Source organism: Macrobrachium rosenbergii, chromosome 22 (genome assembly GCF_040412425.1).
Source record: "Macrobrachium rosenbergii isolate ZJJX-2024 chromosome 22, ASM4041242v1, whole genome shotgun sequence".
Lineage (NCBI taxonomy): Eukaryota > Metazoa > Arthropoda > Malacostraca > Decapoda > Palaemonidae > Macrobrachium > Macrobrachium rosenbergii.
The window spans coordinates 13,732,743-13,759,747 of NC_089762.1; the positions used below are offsets into that span (position 1 = coordinate 13,732,743).

A 27,005-nucleotide genomic window follows, 5' to 3' on the forward strand; every position below is an offset into this window, starting at 1 on the left:
GAAAGAAGGCCTTAAGCCATCACTTTGAACAGAGAGAAGGATTGAAGGCTTAACCATTTTGGGAATGAAGGAAAGAGTTTATGAAGGGGCGAACGAAAACCCACAGTTCTAGTAATTAAAACAAATGAAATGAATTTTGTTTCTTCTCTGTTACGTTATGGATGTAAAAACGGGTGAGGTTGCTTGGGAAGAAGTTATAGTATATATATATATATATATATATATATATATATATATATATATATATATATATATATGTGTGTGTGTGTGTGTGTGTGTGTGTGTGTGTGTGTGTGTGTGTGTGTGTGTGTGTGTGGCGTGTGTGCTTGTGTGTTTGGATGTATCCATAGGCAAACACTTTTAAAAGCAGATATGCTTGATAGTCCCTCGTACTACATCGGTAATTCCGATGAACAGGAATAACCAGCTACTGTTGACCTTTCCGCAATTTCTAATATATGCTGAAGTAGTTTGCTTAGCTTACAATTTACGCGTTTTCGAAAACAAGTAGTAGCAATACAAAGCTCTCTCTATCCACGGTAGTTTCTCGTGACATTTTTTGTGAATATCTTTGAAGTAGCCTTTCAACTGTTATCTATAGTCATTTTTTTTCTTTTTTTCTTGGCATCGGCATCCTCATCGTTATTTTCGGTACCTGCATTAAGTGATGTAGCCTAGTTCCCAAAAGAGCCTCTTCAAGAAGAAGAAGAAGAAGAAGAAGAAGAAGAAAAAGAGAAGGAGGAGGAGGAGGAGGAGGAGGAGAGGAAGGAGGAGGAGGAGTGTCTGCGTAATGTCAGCAGTTAGATTTATTTTCTTGATGAGGTAAAGAATTTTTGTCACATTGCTATCGTCTGATTATGGGACCTAAAATTTGAGATTCACAGTAGGCAAACAGTCGCATAGAAGAAGCCTAAGAGGCCATTGAATTTCCAAACGGTCACATTGTACAATGTCTCTATAAATTAAGATATAAAAGACAAAAATCCAAGATTATTGTATACAAAGTAGTATATATATATATATATATATATATACAAGTAGTATATATATATATATATATATATATATATATATATATATATATATATATATATATATATATATATATATATATATATATATATATATATATATATATATATATATTATAAATATATATATATATATATATATTTTATATATTTATATATATATATATATATATATATATATATATATATATATATATATATATATATATATATATATATATATATATATATATAATAATATGTGTGTGTGCGTACACAAAGACCATGGTACGGAGTGCATAACAGTAGAATTACAGTCTTTACAGCCTCGTTAAACTTGGGCATCGTTTCTGCTACTTGGAAGACTGCTGCATAATCTCTTTATTGTGAAGAGTAAGCAAGAATAACTTCTGGTACTGGCCACTGTGACAACGTGGCTTATTAACGGAATGGAGAAGCTGCTTGTTTGTAAAGCGAATTGCAGGCACTAGTTAGTGTATGTGCTGTCATAAAAAATGCTAATGAAAGTTTCCTTTTGTAAAACCTATTAAAGGTGGTCAGACAGGAAAGCGCCCGTCAATAATGTAAATCATATTTACCATTCTTGTAGAAAAGGAAACCACGATTTCCATCAGTCAGACGAATATTCTGGCAAGAAAAGAGTATTCCAGTGGCGGCAAAACAAAAGATCTGCTGCTTGCGGTGTAAAGAGCATCATCTCAAGTAATACCTCGTTTTTTGACACCCTTAGGTGATTTATTATTTTGAAGTTCTTTCAAAAAGAAAGCGTGGCCTCGAAGGTAATGCCAAGTCTCATCAAATATTCAGAATCATTATGTAAAGTGTTACCTGTGTTATCGAAGGAGTGGGATCATGGAAGGAGGTCAGTCAAATTGTTGACTGAAAGAAGACTATCAAATCTGTTGCTGATAACGTGGTCATTTGTGGACAAGTATCGAATTGTTACCGGTAGGCATGCTGTCATCAAGATTCATGATACTTAAAAGAGTATGTGGTTGAAATCATCATTTTCAAGCAACCTTAAAAGCCCTGGAAGTGAGGAGAATGGCCTGCAAGTTTTGCACTCTGCATTTAAACAACCATATGGAACAGGTATCATATTGCGTCATTGATAAAGTCCTTAAAAAAAAATGAAATAATCCCACTTGGCGCTTCGTTCCACAACCATCTAGATTATCCAGGGTCTTTTTTAAAATCCTTTGAATGGAACGCAACTTGGTGAGTAATTCAGGATGACAGACATCTAGAAGAGTACCATCAGCCAGAGTTTGTGATCTCAAAGCCCTTTGAAATGTCGCTGCTGTGGCGCTGGGATTGGACGTTAGCCTTCATTAGTTGTATCTAAGGGAGGAATGTTTGATGTACTAGATCCTGAAATGGGGGATTCCACTTTTGTTCACCAAAAATGAGGCTGAGTCATTTTATAGTTAGAGTTTCAAATAATTAAAGTTTATCAATAAATGAATAGAAATTCATTGCTCTTGATGGCTTTCAACAAAGTCTCGTCTCTAAGTTCAGCTTTAATCTGTTTATCTTGGTATGCCAGGCTACATGAAACACTGAACCACTGTTGATCATTAATCCAGATTTAGTAGTTTTCTTTGGTACCGAATGCGTCAAAGTCTTTGATACAGTCTGAGTCAGTTTTTTCAAGGGATGGTCAGATGCATGTATAGCTGTGTACTCAGGAACTATTATTTCCCAGTTGGCACGAGTCTTTAGCCACTTTTTTTTTTCAGTTGTGTTGTACTGAAAATGTAAACGGAATGGCACATAGGTCAGAGGTGCAAATAGTGTACGAGCAATCAGAAGCGATGGAAATTTGCGGTATTGTGTTGAAGTTTACCCTCTTTCAATTCACGGCTTTAATACATTTCGTTCTTTCCGTGAGTTCTGCGCCCCGTACCAAAGGATAGCGAGAGCACGTTTGGCAGTCTGCCATCGTCCTCGCATACCTTGTTTTGGCATCTCTTGGTATCCAAATATCCTGTCGTCTTTTCCTTGTTTTCGTTGTTTCAGCTATACAAGGTTTAGGGTCCATTAGTAATTTTCTCTTGGGTGCATTGCATAAATGGTGGTACTCTTGTTTCAAGGTACGAAACCGTTATTAATTTAAGCAATAAGGCAAACCGAAAGAAAACAGATCAATAAATTACTATCAGAGATGATGTCGTCCATCATATAGTTTGTGCCTTGACAAATATTGTACTTGGTTTGTCAAGAATGAAAATTAAACTCGTAGGAAGGGTGTACTAGATCAAGGGCACTGCGACATAGATTGAGGATATTGTAGCCTAAATCGTTTATTTCTGTCTTGGCTTCATTGAGGAATGTGTTAAGGGTCTTTGACGTGTAAGTCCGTTCTGAATTCTTCTGATGATTACATATTTGAGTTATCAAAATTTACGTTTTTAAAGTTATTCCTGTTTTTTCTGCATTATGTACACGTCATATATTTATCAGTATGGCGCACAGAAGAATAGAAAAAAGGCAATGAACTTGACTAGATTAGGGGTCTTCATTTAGATACGCCCTCAAGATTAGAGTTGACTGGAATGAGAGCTCTTCGAGTTTTGTGCGAAGGCCGGGGGATGGCTCCCAGGTGAATGACAAGAGTTGAATTGTAAACAAAAGCATTCATAGTGGAAAGTTCGAGACCTGAGAGGTTTTTCAATCAAGAGAAAGGAGAGCTGGTGAGAGATCAGAACACAGAGCAACACCAGTAGAAAATTAGGAAGACAGCCAATGTTTTTAGCAGAACTTATAGTTTAAACCTACTGGTAAAAAGGCCTTAAACAAGTTTGTACAGTAGGATTAAAACTATTCGAAGAAATCTTTTGCCAGTGTCAGATGCGGTAGATACAGGTCAGTTGTCTAGATTTCCAGATATATATTTTAGTTTATTAGCATTGCATTTTGCATTACAAGGTAAGAAGAAAATGATCATAGTGCCTGAATATCTTTTTGTCTGCATAACTAATGTACACAACACACAATAGAGCTCTCTCACACAAACACACGTACTCACACAATGGCTTGTATTCAGAGGGATTAGAAATATTGTGTGAATGGGGTTATGTATTTTATACGAAATGTTTGAAGAGGCCCTTATGGTACAGAAGAGAGAGAGAGAGAGAGAGAGAGAGCGAGGGGCCCGAGGAGTTGCCCAAGAGTTGATCTTGGTTGGGGGAGCGGTGTGGGAGGCAGGAGAGGGTGGTTAGTTGGTTGCAGGGGAATTTGCCACAAATGTCCATTGTTTCCGGACGGGCATTTTTTATTTTACTCTTTAGGGTTTCTTAAATCCAGGATTTTTCTGTCATACATACCCTTTTCGTTTGGCTCTTCATGTAAAATATCGCATGTAAGCCGTTGTCCTTCGCAGGGATTACAGTGCATATTTTCATATATAAACCAGTAGCTATTGTACAGCGTCTGCGTGTCTTCGTGGCTTGCTTCCCTTTCTTGTGGTTTGTACCAAAGTTGGTTTTTCTCACATCATCCGTTATCTTGTTACTATTGCATTAACTTCATCTCATTGACTGGTCATGTTTTTACGTTTCTGTAGACACTGCATAAGATTTTCTGCATATTTACTGTTAAGTGTGTTTTCTTCTAGGACGGATGAGAAGGTTTCTTTGTCTCAGTATTTGCCATTCATCCTTTCTACTGAGACCTGTACAAAAAGAAAGCCTTACATTTTGGCTTCAGTTTTTATCTTCTTTGCAGAAAGCGCGATAAAAAATCTAATCCAAGGAGTGTAATTATTTCAGCGAATTTCTCTCTCTCTCTCTCTCTCTCTCTCTCTCTCTCTCTCTCTCTCTCTCTCTCTCTCTCTCTCTCTCTCTCTCTCGTTATACAGATACTATTTTTGTTACTTCCTTGATCCTTTAGGAATATTCCCCTTTACATTGACTGTTTTATTTTACATTCTGTTACTATTTCCGTTGTAATGATATATATGTGGAAATTAAAAGCTTATAGCCCTGCGTATTTTATACTTACTATGCACAATTTACGGTGAGGTAGATAGCTGACTTTCCAGCATAAGTCCCTTATATACTCTGTGTAGTATGATTCCAGATGTACGGTATTTGTTTCAGTGTATGGTACAGAAAACAATCAACCATACCTGTGAATGATAAATGTTATCGCAATCCGCTTGGATTGTACTTTCATCGTTAACGTCATGTTGGACTGTTGTGATCAGAGTTAACTTTTGTTATTAGCAGTAAACCCCACAGGGTAAAAATCAAACAAACCATCTTTTCGGAAAAGCAAAGTTGATGAAAAAGGAAAATGCTAGAATTGCATAGACAACGCAGATAATTCCATACTTGTACACTACTGGACACATAATGACTCAGAGGAAGAATCGGTCCAGGTTTTGGGAGAACTGATAATATTTGTTTTAACCTTTTGCAGTTAAAACAGAACTATATTAATTAAATCACTGCACAATTAGAAATCTTATTCAAGAGCATCAGAACTCAATTCTACGTATATTAATCAAAGATTTCGCAGTATCCATAGGTTGAAACTTACAGGTTCTTCGTAGCTTTAAAAAGAAGTTCCTTTGTGGTAGACCTACTTTTACAGATTATTTGAATTTATCATAAATGTTAGATATTTGTAAGATTTATTGACATTTGCTTGAAATGAACTGTTAGAAAAGTACGCAAAGGGTACGCGAACGCTTGATCCATTTGTATTCAGCAATTCTAAATAGGCTCTTTGTATACTAATGTTTCTTGCATGGTGAACAACGACGTCATTTGTGTAATAACTGGCAATTTTTGTACTGAAGGTTACTGTGGTTTCTTCGGGTAAAAATGTTTTAAAGGCCTTCAAAGTTTTTCCGACAGACCGTGAAATCAGTTTTGCGCTACCTGGGGATCCCCCAAGTAGGTGAATTTTTTTATTGCACCAGCGAATGGATGATTACGATTATTTCCAGATCTCTTAGCCCATTTCTGTTTATATATGAGACTTCGGGCGAATATTACGTTGCTATGTATAAATTACATTTTGGAGCAATGCCCTAGGACAAAAAATGGTTTTTTCTTCTACCTAATACCATCCGTTGGAAGTAAGTTGCACCCGTCAGATAAGTTATAGCATGTTCTTAATCTTATTCATACAGTTGCAGAAAACAATTAAGACATATAGTCGCAAAGAAGGTTATGGTGAACTATTATTAATTTTATTCTCTTACTCACTTTAACCTTATTCATTTTGAGGATGTAGTGTAAAATAAACAAAGACAATTTATGCTAAACCGCACTAACCAAAACAGTCCTCGAATTCAAGTATCTCTCTCTCTCTCTCTCTCTCTCTCTCTCTCTCTCTCTCTCTCTCTCTCTCTCTCTCTCTCAAACGCACACACACGCGCACAGTGTTCCGTGTTTGATCATCTTGCTAATTACTGTGCCCAACCACCTTAACAAACCCTACAATTTGTTGTCACAAATATTAATTTCATGGATTTGGGCCCACGTTGCTCCCACCCCAATTTGGCATGTGTAATGAAGTTTCCACAGTCTTTTGTTTTCTCATTTTGTAAAAGAACCGTTAATGCTTGGTAATGCGAGCGAGTGGAAGTAGCGTCATGAAAGAGAAAGAGATGATAGTGCAAAATTCGAAAAAAGTTTAGGTTTTAAAATTTTCCGATTATGAAAACATTTTTCTTCATCATCATCGTCATCCATTTCATCGCCTCTAACCAGTACGACCCAGAGGACTTCTGCGAAATTCGTCCACTAATGCCTTTCCTGAGCTGCCGCTTCTACTAATCTCCACTCGGCTCCAGCCTACGGTCACGTAGTTCTCATCCAAATAGGTCTTTCAACTTTCCTGTCATTTAGGGGAAGCTAGCTGATACTGTCACACAGTATTCTCCACGGGGTGTTTCCAAGAGCATGTCGCGGCCAGCGCCATCTCCCCTTGATCATTATCTCGTCATTATGGAGTTCTCGTTATGTTCTTAATTCCTTCAGATACCTTCTTTCTCTTCTGAACGCTTTATTCTCAAACCGATAAAAGCTGTTGGAAGATATTTTCACTGTCTCGTGATTCATATCTTCATAAACATATTTGTATGAAGCATCTGAAATATCTAGTTCATTTTAAAACTGTTCACAGTATTCTAAGTCTAATGTAGCCCATGCTCCTTTAATTATTAGCAAACAAAGATAATTATAAATAAGCTTGCAGGTTGTTATCAATATCACTAATCTTGGTGGTAAAAACAACAGGACCAAGGACAGTTTTTGCGAGACGCCTGAATACCGTCCTCGTAGAATAAATAGTACGATACTGTGAAATATTCCCCATTGACCTCTGGCACCAACATTGGAAGATGTCAGTGCAGTTACACATCACGAAATAGACCTTCCTTTCCATCCTAATTTTAGAGGCGTTGTGCGCTATTAAGCAACCATTGAGATTCCAAAGATTCAACTACATGATTAGGAAACCGCTCCATGATATGGTGACAGCTAGTCAAAACTTTTAGGAAACTGCCTGGTATTGAACAGCGTATAAGAGAATGCAAGACTTCTTGAATTAACTGCAAATCAATTACTACTGTGAGCTATTCAAACAACAGTGCCAGAGATTGATACTGATATCCAGAATTAGAATTTGATAGAACTTATTCTCTGTTTTTCGTGCAATTGAAGAAGAGATACATCTTGTATGTTTTTCAAACAGTTTGGGAGCTAAGTAATCAGCAGGCATTGCAAAAAAGGAGAATACCATTTGGGTCTATCTACACCAGCAAAGCACCAAGTCTGTTTTGGTGAGGATTGATGCACCCGACCACATGTACTGTATTTTTTATGAGTTTAATTTGGCTTTGTGGATGTTGTGACAACGGTTGTTTTTGAGTAATGTAAATACAGAATGAATTGTAATTCTTGTAACGTCAACCTTTACTATGAATATTAAATCATTTTATTGTTTTGCAACAGTGTCGGTTTTCATAAGACGCCAAACTTAAAAAGGGGATTTCATAGTTGTCTTTCAAGTTGAACGTTGTGTTTCGGATTCAGGAGAGTCAGTCAGTTTTTTCATTGAATTTAAAACAATATTATATTGGCTTAATCATCCCAGTTTGGATTCTTGCTTTTGCGTTTGCGATGCTCTTCAGTTGTTTTGTCTTCTCAACTGGACTGAATGAAAAGCAGTTCTCATTTTCAAATAACTAGCCGTTAGCTTTGTCTTTAGAACCTCTCTCCGGTGCATGGTGACGTTGCTGGTTCTCTTTTACAGTTATTTTGGCCACTCTTCTTTTAAACGTCGGGACACTGTTCTCCTTACAGACAGCCTTATACTGTACATTCCATTACGCACCCTGGCTCAAAACGTGACTGGAAAGCCACTTAAGGACCACGTCTAAGTTCCAGGATAGCAAAGGTTTTTTTCTTTAGGCTTTGCGGTGTCAGAGGACTTAATCAGGTCGGACAAATCCCTGGCGATCTTCAGACCACGCACTGCTCCGTTAAGAACTCTTTTTACCCCCGACCACCTTAGGATTTGTGTTTTCTGTTTGCTCTTTTCACTTCCATCCTTGTAGCTAGGCGCCGTTTTTCACCTTAATAAAACTCATTCCTTCTCTTACTGAAGACTGGCTTGACTCTACAGTATTTTCTAAGAACGAAACGCACCCAAAGAGGGGCATTGACATGCAAGCACATGAGCACATTTCTTCAAGAGGTGTCGCAAAAAGTGGGTGAGTTGATGCCACCGCTCATCTTTGCGTCTTGTAGAGCACAACGCTGTTCATTTGTCCCTCTGGGGAAATTGTTGATAAACTTTATCATGGTTATCAGTCCTTTACTGATTACTTTCTTTCTCTGTACTTTTAAACCGTTGTGTTCATATCTGTTTTTGGACTTTTTCTTTTGCAATCCCGCAACGTTACTCAGTTTACAGATATACAATAGGTTTGATTTCATGTGGGAACTAGTAAAAATTGGGTTAATCCCGGTAAAACACACACATGAAGAAGTGTGAAATAAGTAATCATTTGAATAACTGAGAAATTATTATTATTATTATTATTATTAGAAATTATTATTATTATTATTATTATTATTATTATTATTATTGCAAAATGCTTCAGCGAGAACAATGAGACATTTCCAAAGTCACTGGGTTCGCTCCATGGTGACAAACAGAACAAGGAAAAGTTAGAGAAGTTGGAGAGTGCAGTGGAGCGGACAAGAGGCGGGAAGGAACGTGAATGGCAGAAAGAAAAGCAGCAAAGAGCCTTCTGCTGTGTGCCACTCAGGGCACGCTCCATGAGCAACCCGCCCAAGGGGTCAGTATATTGCTGATTCCGCTTTCCGATTCTCCTCCACCAACAGATCAGCCTTTCTGTCTTACGTCTCCTCTTTCTTGTTTATTTCTCTCTTGGGAACCCAAGGCTCGGGATTTCGTTTGACAGGAGAACCTGGTATCACTTCTGTTTGCAGTGCTGTGGAACATCTGTTTTTAATGCTTTGCCTGCTCTTCTGACTATTAGAAACTAAATGCAAAATGACTATTGAAAATTAAATGCAAAATATGGAACTTAAGGATAAATTCCTTGTAAATTTACATATGACATATTCCATAAGAACGAACTTGCTTGATATTGGTTTGAATTTCAGTGTTTTACTGACGCATATTTGCACATGTGTGTGTAATTCATGTAAAATACACGTTTAGGCATGAATCTATGAGTTGAATGATTGCCTATATGTAATTTTTATATTGTAATAATATTTTTATTGATCGGGCAATATACAGCCTGGACACAACGGAATTAACGGATAACAGAGCTTAATTTGCATTGCAGGTGGTTGCATTTGAAGGAAAGACTCGTAGATTTCACCAGCAATTAGTGTACAGATATGCAATATAAGTGCTGTATAATAAAGGTCTAGGTGTTGTATGTTAGCTCCAGTCCCTCTTCGTGTTTAAAAGAACGATTATATTTATTACTGTTACGGAACTGTTAAGCATTTGAAATTAATTTTGTAGGTTTTTATGACTGTTTGGCGTTAGGACAATGTCGTGAAATTAGTTTTGATCTCATAATCTAAATTATAATCACGGTATTCACAAACATAGACTTAGGGTTGTGTGTGCTGTCCACATAGAGATTGTTTATAAAAGCTTGGGCAAAGCTGCATGTATCCAAGTATACCTTGGCAAATATAATTCAGGGGCTATTAGCCACACCTTTGCATCATTATGCAGCGTGCCAACGTTGTTTGGTTCCCAGCCTTCTTATCCCACATCTTATTCGGTCGTTGCAAATACTGTGGTGTATAGTGGTTTGAGTAAAGCTTTAGTGTGTTCAGGAGAATACAGTCTTGTTGCCCCAATGGGCAGGTTATGTTCGTCTTCGGTTTGCTGTCTATATTAGTTGTATGTCTGTTTGACAGTCTGTCTCTTAACAGAATGGCGTGAATCTAATGAAACGATTTGATGACGATGATGGTTTCCGGTCTGAACCCAAGGACTTTTTGATGTTTGGTTTGTTGGCGTTAATCCTGACGTCAACTTGATGAAAGCAGCAGGTCTCGTTGCTGGTGGAGGAATGCGTAAATAACAAAGAATTTGGGTAACTGTGCTAATCTCTTGTTGCAGAAGAAGAAAACGTGACCTCGATTGTTCGGGTGACTATGCTAATAGCAGTGGCGAAGGTTTAACATCTCTGATTGTCTTCTCTGATTTTATTTGGCATGGCTTTCGTCTAGCATAATTAGGGAAAGGGTTTATTGCGTAACATTATGATGAAACTGGAAAAGGCATCTGCGACTAAGGTACCAAAGCTTAACCATGTACACCACTGCCATTCTACAAATGTGAAGTGAAATTGAACTGAGTTGAGAGTTATTATATTATTAGGCGTGGCGCTGGCATGAACATAGCAACAATGATAATGTTAATGCCGACCCCAAGAGCACATTTATTATTTACTGTCACCCGTGCCAGTCGGTGTTTTGATAAATTATTCAGGGAGCGGAATAATTAGTGCGGATGAAATTTTATGGGAACATTCATTGGACGATGACCTTTTGGGGAACATCGATGAAGATCAGGGAGGAAAGTCGACCAGACTTGGTGGATTCTGGCGTTGGTTCCACAAGGAATGTTTTCACCAAATTTCACCTCAGTCCGTCCGGTAGTTGCGATGAACTCCTGCAAAGAGATGGAGAAAAGTACAGACAGACGGACAGACAGAACCTTTGTGGTAAAAGTAATAATGATTCCCATTCCAACGAGCTGATAACAAATGCTGTCATTCGTGTATGCCTGTGTGTGTTTGTGTTTAAGCAAAATGTCTGTAGAACGGATGAGAATATTTGATTGAAGTTTTGGAGAAGCGGGATTCCCTCCTGTTTATCATATATGATGGATGTCGGAATTAACTTGAAAGAAAAGTACCTGAATAAAGTTTGCATCTTGTACCACCATTTTTGGTACATCTGTAACCCCGTTTCCGCGTACAGTCCATAATCGAAAGAAGTCTCGTAGACCTCAGTTACGGAGAATTCCGACAGTTGCAAGACATGACAAGATTTTATTGTTCAGTCATGGGAGGTAATTACTTTGATGACCACAGGTACATAATTAGGGAGTGGCCTCCAGAGAAAAATTACAACAGCTACTGCCACATTCATACTTACTGTAGAATGACGGATGAATTCCCTTTCCAGAACCACAATATTTGCCTCTTCCTACATCAACATGCCGTCGAACCCGCTTATGTATACTGCGCCATTCACCTATATCCTGTACGCAATTTGGCGCATCCTGGATTTCAGACACTTTCCGATTATCTACCCAGCCATTTCCAGACATTTCCTCAATATTTATAGGCCTATATGTATATCTTCTATTTATATAAAAATGGATGTATTATGTAGGCTATGTGTGTATGTTCCAGTATAACTCTGAAACGCATGAGCAATTTCAACCAAACTTGGTATACACATGACTTTCTATCTGGAAAAGAATACTATGGGGGTAAGACATCACTGGCACCAAAGGGGTTGGGGGTGGCAAGGGGGTGACTTGTAAAAATAACAGAAAACGACAGATATTAGCGCTAATCCATAGTTTTCGGGGTCGCAGAGATGAATAATGACACTCCTGATGCCCTTTAAATCCAAGTTCAGCCCTGATAGGAAGTGGGGGTGAGAAGGGGTGATATATCAAATGTCAAAAATTCTGGGCAATGTAATTGAAGCAACTATGTTAACAGGAGAGAGAGATAGAGAGTGAGTAGACAGGGTGTTAGGGAGGAGAAAGAGGAAAAGAGTGAATGAGAGTTGGAGAGAGAGAGAGAGAGAGGTTTATCGGTTGTCATTCAGAGTTTTGCTGGGTTGGTCATTCAGAGTTTTGCTGGGTTGGGTATTCAGTTTTCCCAGAAGGTCATTCAGAGTTTTCCTGGGTTGATCATTCATATTTTTACCTGGTTGGTCATTCAGAGTTTTCCCAGATTGGTCATTCAGAGTTTTCCCAGGTTGGTCATTCAGAGTTTTGTTTGGTTGGTAATTCAGAGTTCTCCGAGGTTGGTCATTCAGAGTTTTCCAAGGTTGGTCATTTAGAGTTTTGCCAGGTTGGTCACTCAGAGTTTTGCTGGATTGGTCATTCAGTTTTCCCTGGTTGGTCATTCAGAATTTTGCTGGTTGGTCATTCAGAGTTTTTTTGCTCAGTTTTCCCAGGTTGTCATTCATTCATTCAGAGTTTTCCCAGGTTGGTCATTCAGAATTTTGTTGGGTTGGTAATTTGTAGTTTTTCCGGATTGGTCATTCACAGTTTTGCGATGTTGGTCATTCAGAGTTTTGCTGGATTGGTCATTTAGAGTTTTCCTGGTTTAGTCATTTAGAGTTTTCATGGGTTAGTCATTTAGAGTTTTCCAGGATTGGTCATTCAGAGTTTTCCCAGGTTAGTCATTCAGAGTTTTGCTGGGTTGGTCATTCAGAGTTTTGCCAGGTTGGTCATTCAGAGTTTTCCCATGTTGGACATTTAGAGTTTTCCCTGGTTGGTCATTCAGAGTTTTGCTGTGTTGGTCATTCAGTTTTGCCAGGTTCATCATTCAGTTTTCCCAGGTTGGTCATTCAGAGTTATGCCTGGTTGGTCAATTCAGAGTTTTCCCTGGTTGGTCATTCAGAGTTTTGTGTGGTCATTCAGAGTTGCTGGGTTGGTCATTCAGAGTTTTCCCAGGTTGGTCATTTAGAGTTTTGTCAGGTTGGTAATTTGTAGTTTTTCTGGGTTGGTCATTTAGAGTTTTCCCTGGTTGGCCATTTAGTGTTTTGCCAGGTTGGTCATTCAGAGTTTTCTCTGGTTGTTCATTCAGAATTTTCACAGGTTGGTCATTTAGTGTTTTCCCTGGTTTGTCATTCAGGGTTTTGCCAGGTTGGTCATTCAGAGTTTTGCCAGGTTGGTCATTCAGTTTTGCCGGGTTGATCAGTCAGTTTTGCCGGGTTGATCATTCAGTTTTCCGAGGTTGGTCATTCAGTGTTTTGCCGGGTTGGTCATTCAGATTCAAGGTTTTGTAGGGTTGGTAATTTGGAGTTTTTCCAGGTTGGTCATTTCAAGTTTTGCCAGGTTGGTCATTCAGAGTTTTGTCAGGTTGGTCATTCAGAGTTTTGTCAGGTTGGTCATTCAGAGTTTTCCCAGGTTGGTCATTCAGAGTTTTGCTGGGTTGGTCATTCAGAGTTTTCCCATCTTGGCCATTCAGAGTTTTGCTGGGTTGGTCATTCAGAGTTTTGCCAGGTTGGTCATTCAGTTTTGTCAGGTTGGTCATTTAGAGTTTTGCCGGTTTGGTTATTCAATTTTCCAGGGTTAATCATTCAGTTTTCCCAGGTTGGTCTTTCAGAGTTTTGCTGGGTTGGTCATTCAGAGTTTTCCTATCTTGTTCATTCAGAGTTTTCCCAGGTTGGTCAGTTTTGTCAGGTTTAATTTGTTTTCCCTGGTTGGTCATTTAGAGTTTTCCTGTTGGCCATTTAGTGTTTTAGGTTGGTCATTCAGAGTTTTTTGAATTTTCCCTGTTGGTCATTTCAGTTTTCCCAGGTTTGTCATTCAGGGTTTTCAGGTTGGTCATTCAGAGTTTTGCCTGGTTGTTCAGTTTTTCAGTCGTTTGCTGGGTTGGTCATTCAGTTTTTTGGTCATTCAGTGTTTTGGGTTGGTCATTCAGATTCAAGGTTTTTGATTGGTAATTTGGTTTTCGGGTTGGTCATTCAGAGTTTTGTCTGGTTGGTCATTCAGAGTTTTGTCAGGTTGGTCATTCAGAGTTTTCCCATCTTGGCCATTGTTTTGCTGGGTTGGTCATTCAGAGTTTTCCTAGGTTGGTCATTCAGTTTTGCCAGGTTGGTCATTTCATTTTTCCCGGTTTGGTTATTCAATTTTGGGTTAATATTCAGTTTTTTTCCTGGGTTGGTCATTCAGAGTTTTCCTATCTTGTTCATTCAGAGTTTTCCCAGGTTGGTCATTTAGTTTTCCTGGTTGGTCATTGGTCATTTGGTTAGCTTTGCCCTGTTGGTCATTCAGTTTGGCCAGGTTGGTCATTCATAGTTTTCCCTGGTTGGTCATTCAGAGCTTTCCCAGGTTGGTCATTGAGAGTTTTGCCGGGTTGGTCATTCAGAGTTTTGCCTGGTTGGTCATTCAGAGTTTTGCTGGGTTGATCATTCAGAGTTTTACCATGTTGTTGGTTTTCAGGTTTCAGAGTTTTTCCATGTTGGTCATTCAGAGTTTTGCTGGGTTGGTCATTCAGTGTTTTCCCATGTTGATCATTCAGAGTTTTTCCATGTTGTTCATTGAAAGTTTTGCTGGGTTGGTCATTCAGAGTTTTCCTAGGTTGGTCATTCAGAGTGTTGCCACGTTGGTCATTCATAGTTTTGCCTGGTTGGTCATTCAGAGTCTTGCCAGATTGGTCATTCAGAGTTTTTCTGGGTTGGTCATTCAGATTTTTTCCCGGTTGGTCATTCAGAGTTTTACTGTGTTGGTCATGCAGAGTTTTTCTGGGTTGGTCATTCAGAGTTTTGCTGGGTAGGCCATTCAGAGTTTTGTTGGATTGGCCGTTCAGAGTTTTGCCAGGTTGGTCATTCAGGGTTTTGCCAGTTGGTCATTTAGAGTTTTGCCAGGTTGGTTATTTAGAGTTTTGCTGGGTTGGTCATTCAGGGTTGGTCATTCAGAATTTTGCCAGGTTGGTCATTTAGAATTTTTCTGGGTTGGTCATTCAGAGTTTTGCTGAGTTGGCCATTCAGAGTTTTCCCATGTTATTCATTCAGAATTTTTCTGGGTTGGTCATTCAGAGTTTTCCCATTTGATTCATTCAGACTTTTTCTGGGTTGTTTATTCAGAGTTTTCCAAGGTTGGTCATTCAGAGTTTTTCCCATGTTATTCTTTCAGAGTTTTTCTAGGCTGTTTATTCAGAGTTTTCCAAGGTTGGTCATTCAGTTTTCCCAGGTTAGTCATTTAGAGCTTTGCCAGGTTGGTCATTCAGAGTTTTCAAAAGTTGGTCATTCTAAGTTTTCTCAGGTTGGTCATTCTGAGTTTTGCAGTGTTGGTCATTCAGAGTTTTGCCCGGTTGGTCATTCAGAGTTTTGCCCGGTTGGTCATTTGGAGTTTTGCCCGGTTGGTCATTCATAGTTTTGCCAGGTTGGTCATTCAGAGTTTTCCCATGTTGGTCATCCAGAGTTTTTCTGGGTTTGTCATTCTTACTTTTCCTATCTTGGTCATTCAGAGTTTTCCAGGGTTGGTCACTCAGAGTTTTGCTGGATCAGCCATTCAGTTTTGCCGGGTTGGTCATTCAGAGTTTTACGGGGTTGGTAATTCAGAGCTTTCCCAGATTGGTCATTCGGCGATTTCCAGTGTTGGTCATTCAGAGTTTTGCCAGCTTGGTTATTCAGAGTTTTTCTAGGTTGGTCATTCAGAGTTTTGCCGGATTGGTTATTCAATTTTCCAGCTTTGGTCATTCAGAGATTTCCAGTGTTGGTCATTCAGAGTTTTGCCAGCTTGGTGATTCAGAGTTTTCCAGGGTTGGTCATTCAGAGTTTTTCTAGGTTGGTCATTCAGAGTTTTGCCAGGTTGATTATTCAGTTTTCCAGCTTTGGTCATTCAGAGTTTTCTGGGTTGGTCATTCAGAGTTTTTCCAGGTTGGTCATTCAGAGTCCAGGTTCGTCATTCAGAGTGTTGCTGGGTTGGTCATTCAGAGTTTTGCCAGGTTGGTCATTCAGAGTTTTCACATGTTGGTCATTCAGAATTTTGCCGAATTGATCATTCAGAGTTTTCCATGGTTGGTCATTCAGAGTTTTCCCGTGCTGCTCATTTAGAGTTTTCCCATGTTGGTCATTCAGAGTTTTGCTGGGTTGGTCATTCAGAGTTTTCCCATGTTGGTCATTTAGAGTTTGCAGGTTGGTCATTCAGAGTTTTCCATGGTTGGTCATTCAGAGTTTTCCCATGTTGGTCATTCAGAGTTTTCCCATGTTGGTCAGTTAGAGTTTTCACAGGTTGGTCATTGAGAGTTTTCCAGGGTTGATCATTCAGAGTTTTCCATGGTTGGTCATTCAGAGTTTTGTCTGGTTGGTCATTCAGAGTTTTCCCATGTTGGTCATTCAGAGTTTTTCCATGTTGGTCATTCTGAGTTTTGCTGAGTTGGTCATTCAGAGCTTTCCCATCTTGGTCATTCAGAGTTTTCACATGTTGGTCATTCAGAGTTCTGCCGGGTTGGTCATTCAGAGTTTTGCCAGGTTGGTCATTCAAAGTTTTCACAGGTTGGTCATTCAGAGTTTTGCTGGGTTGGTCATTCAGAGTTTTCCCATGTTGGTCATTTAGAGTTTTCACAGGTTGGTCATTCAGAGTTTTCCAGGTTTGGTCATTCAGGGTTTTCCATGGTTCGTCATTCAGAGTTTTCCCATGTTGGTCATTCAATGTTTTGCCAGGTTGGTCTTTCAGAGTTTTGCCGGGTTGGTCATTCAGAGTTTTGCTGGGTTGGTCATTCAGAGTTTTCCCATGTTGTTCATTCAAAGTTTTTCCATGTTGTTCATTCAGAGTTTTGCTGGGTTGGTCATTCAGAGTTTTGCCGTGTTGATCATTCAGAGTTTTGCCAGGTTGGTCATTCAGTGTTGCCACGTTGGTCATTCAGAGTTTTGCCTTGTTGGTCATTCAGAGTTTTGCTGGATTGGCCATTCAGAGTTTTGCCAGGTTCAGAGTTTTTCTAGGTTGGCCATTCAGAGTTTTCCTGTGTTGGTCATTCAGAGTTTTGCCATGTTGGTCATTCAGAGTTTTGCTGGGTTAGCCATTTAGAGTTTTGACGGGTTGGCCATTTAGAGTTTTGCCAGTTGGTCATTTAGAGTTTTGCCAGATTGGTCATTTAGAGTTTTGCTGGGTTGGTCATTTAAAGTTTTGCCAGGTTGGTCATTTAGAGTTTTGCCAGGTTGGTCATTCAGAGTTCTGCCTGGTTGGTCATTCAGAGTTTTCCCATGTTATTCATTCAGACTTTTTCTGGGTTGTTTATTGAGAGTTTTCCAAGGTTAGTCATTCAGTGTTTTCCTAGGTTAGTCATTCAGAGTTTTCACAGGTTGGTCATTCCTAGTTTTCCCAGGTTGGTCATTCAGATTTTTCCCAGTTTGGTCATTCAGAGTTATGCTGGGTTGGTCATTCAGTGTTCCAGGGTTATTCATTCAGAGTTTTCCAGGGTTGGTCATTCAGAGTTGGCCAGGTTGGTCATTCAGTTTTCCCATGTTGGTCATTCAGAGTTTTCCCCTATTGGTCTTTCAGAGTTTTGCCTGGTTGGTCATTTAGAGTTTTGCTAGGTTGGTCATTCAGTTTTCCCCTGTTGGTCATTCAGAGTTTTGCTGGGTTGGTCATTCAGAGTTTTCCTAGGTTGGTCATTCATAGTTTTGCCGGGTTGGTCATTTAGAGTTTTGCCCAGTTGGTCATTCACAGTTTTCCCCTGTTGGTCATTCAGTTTTCCCATGTTGGTCATTTAGAGTTTTTCTGGGTTCGTCATTCAGTTTTCCTAGGTTGGACATTCAGAGTTATCCAGGGTTGGTCATTCAGAGTTTTCCCATCTTGGTTATTCAGAGTTTTCCCAGATTGGTCATTCAGAGATTTCCAGTGTTGGTCATTCAGTTTTCCCAGATTGGACATTCAGAGTTTTCCAGGGTTGGTCATTCAGAGTTTTGCCGTGTTTTTCATTCAGAGGTTTTCCAGGTTGGTCATTCAGAGCTTTGTTGGGTTGGTCATTCAGAGTTTTCCAGCTTTGGTCATTCAGAGTTTTCTAGGTTGGTCATTCAGAGTTTTCCCAGGTTGGTCATTCAGAGTTTTGCTGGGTTGGTCATTCAGAGTTTTCCCACTTTGGTCATTCTCAGTTCTTCTAGGTTGGTCATGTAGAGTTTTTCCAGTTTGGTCATTCAGAGTTTTCCCATCTTGGTCATTCAGAGTTTTCCATGGTTGGTCATTGAGAATTTTCACATGTTGGTCATTCAGAGTTTTGCCGGGTTGGTTATTCAGAGTTTTGTCAGGTTGGTCTTTCAGAGTTTTCCCATGTTGGTCATTTAGAGTTTTCCCAGGTTGGTCATTCAGAGGTTTGCTGGATTGGTCATTCAGAGTTTTCCCATTTTGGTCATTTAGAGTTTTCGCAGGTTGGACATTCAGAGTTTTCCAGGGTTGGTCATTCAGAGTTTTCCATGGTTGGTCATGCAGAGTTTTCCCATGTTGGTCATTCATTGTTTTCCAGGTTGGTCATTCAGTGTTTTGCCGGGTTGGTCATTCAGAGTTTTCCTAGGTTGGTCATTCAGAGTTTTGCCAGGTTGGTCATTCAGAGTTTTCCAGGTTTGGTCATTCAGAGTTTTACTGGGTGGGTCATTCAGAGTTTTCCCATGTTGGTCATTTAGAGTTTTCGCAGGTTGGACATTCAGAGTTTTCCAGGGTGGGTCATTCAGAGTTTTCCATGGTTGGTCATTCAGAGTTTTCCCATGTTGGTCATTCATTGTTTTCCAGGTTGGTCATTCAGAGTTTTGCCAGGTTGGTCATGCGGTGTTTTTCTAGGTTGGTCATTCAGAGTTTTGCCAGGTTGGTCATTCAGAGTTTTCCAGGTTTGATCATTCAGAGTTTTGCTGGCTTGGTCATTCAGAGTTTTACAGGTTTGGTCATCCAGGTTTTGCCTGTTTGGTCAGGTAGTATATATATATATATATATATATATATATATATATATATATATATATATATATATATATATATATATATATATATATATATATATATATATATATATATATACATATACATACAGTATATATATACATATATATTTAGTATATATATTATTATATATAATATATATATTATATATATTTGTATATATATAATATATATATATATATATATATATATATATATATATATATATATATATATATATATATATATATATATATTTTTATTTATTTATTTATTTATTTATTTATAAATCATATTTATTTAAGAGACACCATTGTAACCACAGTTTATTATGCCATCGTTTTTGAAAGTTGCTATCGTCGCATTTTGAAGGCTGCAATTATTAAAAAAATATCCATCATACAAAAAGTCTCATTAAAACATCGATACATACGTGGGTTGTAAGACAAATAAAAACAAGGGGAATATGCACAGCACATACCTACACCGTAGGAGTGATAAGACTTAAAATATAATTTTTTTCAAGAGCTCAGAAAAAGCAGGAAAGAACGAAAGCAAGGAAAACATAAACAAAAGGTTAATCAATGAACAAATTACAGAGGTTGTGTGAGTGTTTAATGTTTGAACTATTTTCTTCTTGATAATTGTTTCAAGTATATAGAGGTCATTTTCATTTTGGGCTTGTCATAATACAAAAAAATCTGTATAATTAATACTGGTGCCCTTCCTTCGTCTTGGAAACTATCCTGAATAGAGACTCACCCTTTATATATATATATATATATATATATATATATATATATATATATATATATATATATATATATATAATGTGTGTGTGTGTGTGTAATATACTGTATATATAATTTATATATTATATATAATACATATATAGTCTGTAAGTGTGCGTATTCCTTATCCGTTCAACTCTCCTTACTGTGCAATAAACTATGCCAACAATTATCTATCTCAACATTTTCCAATTTTTGATAGATCTTTCATATTCATTTGCTACACTTATCTTGACAAGGGAGACTTGGCTCAGTCGTTTCATAGATGCCACATTGTGCCTCCTAGTAACTCCTCGTGTTTTCTTGGCCTCTGCAGAGACCCTTCTACCTTCAGTCATGTATCCTTTACATTTATCCCAGGTGCCTATATAAGTCAGCTATTTCCATTCTCCCGCCATCCATACAAACATCCGGATTTCCTTTTACCCCATTACCATACCCTTAGTAGAATCCTCTGTCAACATTCTCTTCCTACAAACACTAAAATGTTTCACAGCTTCTGTAGATTCTCCTCACTGTCAGTAATCAACAAGTATCAATTATAGATATTAGTCAATCCATACTTTGCATCTACTTCGTCAGTCATTTTTCTGAGTGTTTATATCATTCCTTTGAGTTAAAATACATCCGTGTTTTATGTGTCTAGAAATAAGTTTTAGACATATTTTTACGCCTAGCCATTCACTCTATGTTAATTTCTAACTTACGCTTCACTTTCATCATGAAACTTCTAATCACAACAATTTACATTCTACACCATTCATTCTCAACTCTCTCCTCATCGACTCTTATCGGTCTGGAACAGTTTTTCCAGATTCATGCAGTCTACATGTAGCTTTTTTACTTTTCTTTCAAAATCATTAAAGGATTTTTAAGTTTTTTGAATGGGAAATCAGAGATGGAAATATTAGTCATCAGTGTATCTCCATGTTTCTTTCCTTATCGATTCTTCTCACGTCACTTATATTAAGCAAGCAGTATATTTTTTTCTGACCAGAGGTGGATGTTGTTCCCTTCGAATGACCTGTATTTTTCAGTCGGTGTTAAGGGTTGTTCAGAAAGAAAATGGTGATTAACACCTGTTCTTGAAAGTACCTGTCTGAACCCTTTTGCTCTCTCATGGTTTTACAGTGTTATTGCTCTTTGCCTGGTAACTTAGATTGTCAGTGTGTAGGTCGTCTTCGGTCTTCAGCTTTCCATTGACAATGGTCCTGCACATGTGCAGCGATCGAGACCGTAAGGGGATTGACAAGCAAAAGTGGCACTCCGCCCTCTGTGATGAAATGGAATAAAGAAGGAGAACATACTTAGGGTGGCACTCCATGCCCTGAGTGTCATCGACTGGCTTTTGTCACCATTCTCTATCGAAGTGACCTCCGCACCCGACGGCTTCTTGGAACAGAGATGGTATATAACTTGACAGGTTCAGGTTCAAAACTTGGTGGCAAGTGATTGCTGCTGATACGCTGGAGACTTCCGATTGATGGGCTTTCCATCCCACCGGGGTCTCCAAATTAACTACTTAGGAATAAAATAAAATGAAAGTGCCCGAGGCTCACTTTAAAGGAATGGAACAATTGTTCCTGAAACAATGAATAAGCATGTCGCCGTAAATTATATTGTGCAAATTTGCCGTTCGATTTTTTTCTTTTGAATTTGCTATTTTAGTGTTTGTATACTCCACAGCATAAAAAATGGAACCACTGAAGAATTTTTGGTATAATTTGCACATGTATGTATTTTTGATATCCAAACACGTATTACGGTGTTTAGTTTAATGATTGCAAATGAATCGGAATGGATTACTTTAATAAATACTGACAGAAAACGAAAATCTTCAACTGAGGTTGTTCTCGGTACTGAGTGAATTTGTATTGGGAAATTTTGTTCCATATTGTATTTCAAAGGAGCGAAATGTAAATTAGAAATGTACCAGTCCTGTTAAGCATATACCAGCTCTGATAATGAACGGAATCCTTTATCTAGATGGTTCTTGCCTTTACCTTTTGCATGTCAAGCAGGCAGTGGGCTAAGAAACTGAAATTTTCAGTTACAGTTCGTTTTTAATGTGTAATACCGTAATGAGTAATATTTTGATATTATGAGAAGGAAATTCAACAAATGCTCATAGGTACACCAGTAATAGAAAGCATTTTAATGCTCTTAAAATGTTGAAATATAGTATGCAGAATAATCAGACAAGAATTAACAAGGAAAGAATCCTCCGTGTTTCTGGAAAGATTGCGAAGCAAAGCCGCAGCCGTTGATTATTTTGTGCAAATATATAAAAAAAAAAACTGAAAATCAGGTTAATCAGGTGAACCCTACTCATATGGAACAAGCTCACAGGGGTCACTGACTTGAAATTCAAGCTTCCAAAGAAAATATCTGTGATTGGCTGAAATTTAGGTACAAGCGCCCAATAGAATTATGATAGTTTTGTTCTGGATGTCTCTGTTGTTGCCTTAAAGGAATTTTTTAAGTTTTTAAAAGTCTCTGATTTTTAACTTCTTTTGTTTTCTCCTCTCATATGTTTCATGATCCATTCAGGCCCTTTTTGTTTGTATTTTGGTGCATAGAATGTACAATGCTATCTAATTAATTATATATATATATATATATATATATATATATATATATATATATATATATATATATATATATATATATATATATATATATATATACATACATACATACATACATATATACACGTGTAATTGTAATAGCCACAATGCCCTCTTGACTTCTCGAATTCTTCGCGCGAGAAGTTAAGAGGGCACTGTGGCTATTACAATTACACATGTATCTGGTAAAAAGTGACCAGTAGATTCTACATATATATACATATCTAGATATAAGTAGATAGATAGATAGGTAGATATAGATATAATATAATTTATATTGATATATATGTACACGTAATTGATATAACCACAGTGCATTTCAACTCAAATTCCTCACACTTTTTGGATACGCTTGTCACTACAAACCCTGAGATATCAGGCTTTGTAGTGATAAGTGTATCCAAGAAGTGTGAAGAGTTTGAGAAAATAAGAGGCTATTGTGGTTACTTAAATTACCTACATAACCTACATATGTGGTAGATTATATATATATATATATATATATATATATATATATATATATATATATATATATATATATATATACATATATATATATGATATATATATATATATATATATATATATATATATATATATATATATATATATATATATATATATATATATATATATATATATATATATATATATATATATATAAGTAATGCCGTGTACTTACGACTTAAAAGCATCTTAGAAGCGAGTTCCAACCGGTTTGAGGGCTGAAACGTAATCTTTCATTTAATGGAATTTATATCAGTATTCATGTATACCACGTGAAAGTGACATCCGATGTGATGTGCTGCATAGAGGCGTGCGAAAGAGCCCGCTTTGAAAGCGAGTGAAGGCTTATGACAGAAATGATGGAGTGGCAGAGAGGAGAATGCTGAAGACGTGTGAATTGTGTAGAAGTTTGTTGAGAGATTAGAGATTTAATATGAAAATGTTTGACATCTGTAAGAATATGTAAAAGAGTGTTTCTGGTTAGTGTCAGAGTAGGTGTTGAAAGAGTTGTTGTTCCCGTGTTTGTTTAATATTTATACGGATGGCAAATGTTGCAGCTAAGTCCGTCAGAAGTTTGTGGGGTAAGTAATGAGTTTAAGAGTGGAAATGGAGCAGTTGATATTACTGTATTGTAGGGAGCTGACAGGTGATAGCTGAGAGAAGCTGAAGGGTCTTCTAAAGACGTTTGGAAGTCATTGTGAGAGATAAATTGAAAAATGAATGAGAGAACCATTCAAGCTATGACTGTATGAAAATGAATAATGTAAAATCACGAAATATTCCAAGAATAAGTCATTTCCTCTAAAAGAAGAGGTTCCATGAAAGAAAACGTTGCCCCATCCGCTCTCGAACTATAGCACAAGGGTGATAATACCTACCAGGAAGCTTACTGCACCATTTACGTCTATGCTGCACAAAGGATTTCACTCGTTTGCTGTTACCACCCATGTGTTTCACTCACTCTTTCTCGTCATCAATCCAGCAACTCCAAGTTCTTCCTCTCCTAACACGACTTCCGAATTATGCAATGTTTTCATTTTCTCCACAAGACCAGATCATCTCAAACCACACTTATTCATCTTTTCACGTTCTCTGGCCATATTTTACTACGTCTTCATACTTCATACTTCTCATCTAAATCATTTGTGTACACCTTATTGCCCGCATTGCTTCCCGTATTGTGTGACTCGCCTCTTGTTTTATCCTTCAGTCGTCTCTTAAGTTTACTTGTGCCGTTCATGCCAAGATCCATTACTCCATCCTCCTTGTGCCCATTACCTTCGTTACCCTGCTCTTGCCTCAGTTCACTTGCAACTTTCTTCTTTTGCAGGCCCTTTCAGACTTTTTCGTAAGTCAGCGTTAGATTTATTCTAAACCCACTCAAAATTGTACTATCTGCAATCATCAGCCACTGCACATATCATTCACGAACCTTTTTTTTTCCTGTATCCCCCAAACAACCATTGAAACATAACTCATTTATTATTAGCGTGAGTAGGTCTGGATCCCACTCATCTGCATTCAAGGCTTGTAGTGATAAGCGTGCCCACAAAGTGCGGCCAAATGAAAACGAGATCATTACAACCATTGAAGTTTCACACACATACACACATATATATGCATTATTATATATATGTATGTATATATATATATATATATATATATATATATATATATATATATATATATATATATATATATATATATATATATATATATATATATATGTGTGTGTGTGTGTGTGTGTATATCAAGAGAGAGAGAGAGAGAGAGAGAGAGAGAGAGAGAGAGAGAGAGATGGGGGAGAGGGAGAGAGATGGGGACGGGTAAGGGAAAAGTATCCAATTGGGAAAAGTAACAACCGCATGTCGCGCGTTGTCAGCTAGCTTAGAAAATGTCATGACATTATCACGTAATTGTAAACTCACATAGCCATGCCATTGGCAGAGTGATAGTGAGGCAAAAGTAACTCAGTTGAGAGTCCCTACAGGTAAGAAAAGGTAATTAATTGTTTTGTGGGATCAACTAAGTTTAGAAATATAAGATTCCCATTATTATGTGACTGTGATGTGAAAAAGAACCCTTATTACCAGCACGAAACAGACCTCACATGAACATACTTAGTGATCCGTATTATAAGAGAACATAAAGTTTTAGAAGGTGTTGTCTAATCCTTCATTTGAGGGATGAGTTAGACGAGATCACAACTTAATCATGTTTTTCGTTGTCGCAAATTAGCACAAGTGGGAGAATGAGAGGCACAAGTAACATACTTTGTAACCATTGATGTGCGAGAATCATGACTTGTCGTTTACGCCCACATAACAAAAGTAGTTTTATTTATTTAGTTGACAAAAAAAATATGAAAAGATTCATGTCATGTAATTACTGTCCCAGATCGAAGTCATAATGGGTTTGAGTGTCTGTTTGTAAACCTTTAAGATAAGACATTTCAGATGTATGAAAATGTAAATTCAAACATAATGTAGAGGAAACGTTATCCACTTAAAAACACGATTAAATTAGAACGTTTGACTTTAGTAAAAAAAAAAAAAAAAAACGTAAGAATGAGTCTTAGAGCATTATCTACTTCAAAAATGTCGTATAAATGTCTGGGGATTGATAATGTCTTTACGTGCCTAAGAACTCAAATATAGTCCGCTCTGCATTGTACTAGATACCATCCATACATACGACCGAAAAAAAGTACCATATACAGTAAGTTCAAAAGTGATAGAAAATCTACACACAGCGTGGGCTTTGTTCGGTAACGGGGTGGCTGTAATTTTAATCTGGCTTTCATGTAGACAGAGAGAGAAATCCAGTGGGTTTCTTCTCCAAAATGAGTTTCTCTCAGTGATCTGTTCTTTATGACAACAGACCCAACCAAACCACCTTTAAGTTTGTAGTAAACATTTGATTGATATCTCATTTTTGGTTCTGTTTCTAGCTATTTCTGTATATGCGCGCATGCATCATTGTGTATTCTTTGTTAGATGTTACCAGTTGCAGTTCAGTTTCACTAAAATAAAATGACTCCATGCAAAAAGGCAAGAATACCAATAAGGTTTACAAGTTAAAGCTTTTGAATACAGAAAAGGAACCCTTTAGTTAGATAGAAGAATTCGTCTTACGGACAGCAAAGCATTTGTAAAGATTCAGTAGAGCTATGCTAATTTGGCTTAGGCTCCAGTGGTAAGGATTGTCATTGAAGATACTGTGATATAGTTTAAAAGGTGTTTACATTATAGCAGATTGTACATGTTATTAGGGGAAAAAAGTTCCACTTCATATAGGCTAGCAAGAATTGAAAATGGTAATCTCTAGTCAACTCTCAAAAAGCTTAGGCTGCCATCATGTTTAAATAACAACGAATTTCGTTCGTATAAATGGCCTGATATTTGGAACCTTGCGGTGCCAGTAAGGGAAAATTCCATCAGGAGAGCCTTCTTCTTTTTCTGGTGAAGCCATGGTACTTTATTTATTTATTCTTTTTTTTTTGCACTTTCATGATCTGATTTAATGGTTAAATGGCACTATGCATTTTCTTTTCCAGCCGAGAGAGAGTTGTGTGCAAACACGGCTAAAATTAACATGAAGAAATGTGTTTGGATGATGGATTAGGCTAATCATGCATATCCTTAAACCAAGACAACAGTGCATTGCAAAGGGGTGTATAAATGCCTTTTGGAAAAAATAGTTTGCTGTACATTATATTCTAAGTGAGAACATTATTTCATCTTGTTAAATGACAGAACAGGAAGATGGCATAGTGAGAGATGGTGTGTTCATTTGTACCGCTTCAAGTGAAAGGCGTATGATCCCTAGACGGTTTTATAAAACAACATTGTAAAGTCATTTGC

The 27,005-nt window shown here is 37.6% G+C and overlaps 4 protein-coding genes across 5 annotated transcripts in view; 1 reads left to right on the forward strand and 3 right to left on the reverse strand.

The window, feature by feature from the left end:
• LOC136850584 (E3 ubiquitin-protein ligase MARCHF11-like) overlaps nt 1-27,005 on the forward strand; it is a 250,404-nt gene that overhangs the window by 165,561 nt on the left and 57,838 nt on the right. The gene's annotated exons all lie outside the window — the stretch shown is intronic.
• Nucleotides 14,572-14,922, reverse strand: LOC136850417 (acidic phosphoprotein-like). Its single transcript, XM_067124000.1, has one exon. The coding sequence runs from the start codon at nt 14,920-14,922 to the stop codon at nt 14,572-14,574; it is 351 nt and encodes a 116-aa protein (XP_066980101.1).
• LOC136850418 (acidic phosphoprotein-like) lies at nt 16,428-17,171 on the reverse strand. The gene has a single exon (XM_067124001.1). The coding sequence runs from the start codon at nt 17,169-17,171 to the stop codon at nt 16,428-16,430; it is 744 nt and encodes a 247-aa protein (XP_066980102.1).
• On the reverse strand, nt 18,303-18,761 carry LOC136850419 (acidic phosphoprotein-like). The gene has a single exon (XM_067124002.1). The coding sequence runs from the start codon at nt 18,759-18,761 to the stop codon at nt 18,303-18,305; it is 459 nt and encodes a 152-aa protein (XP_066980103.1).

What these genes read in the sequence shown, in the direction of transcription:
- LOC136850417 (XM_067124000.1), bottom strand. Translation starts at nt 14,922, where the DNA reads ATGAATGACCAACGTGGCAACACTCTGAATGACCAACCTAGGAAAACT.
- LOC136850418 (XM_067124001.1), bottom strand. Translation starts at nt 17,171, where the DNA reads ATGACCAACGTGGCAACACTGAATGACCAACCTGGCAAAACTCTGAAT.
- LOC136850419 (XM_067124002.1), bottom strand. Translation starts at nt 18,761, where the DNA reads ATGAATGACCAACATGGGAAAACTCTGCATGACCAACCATGGAAAACT.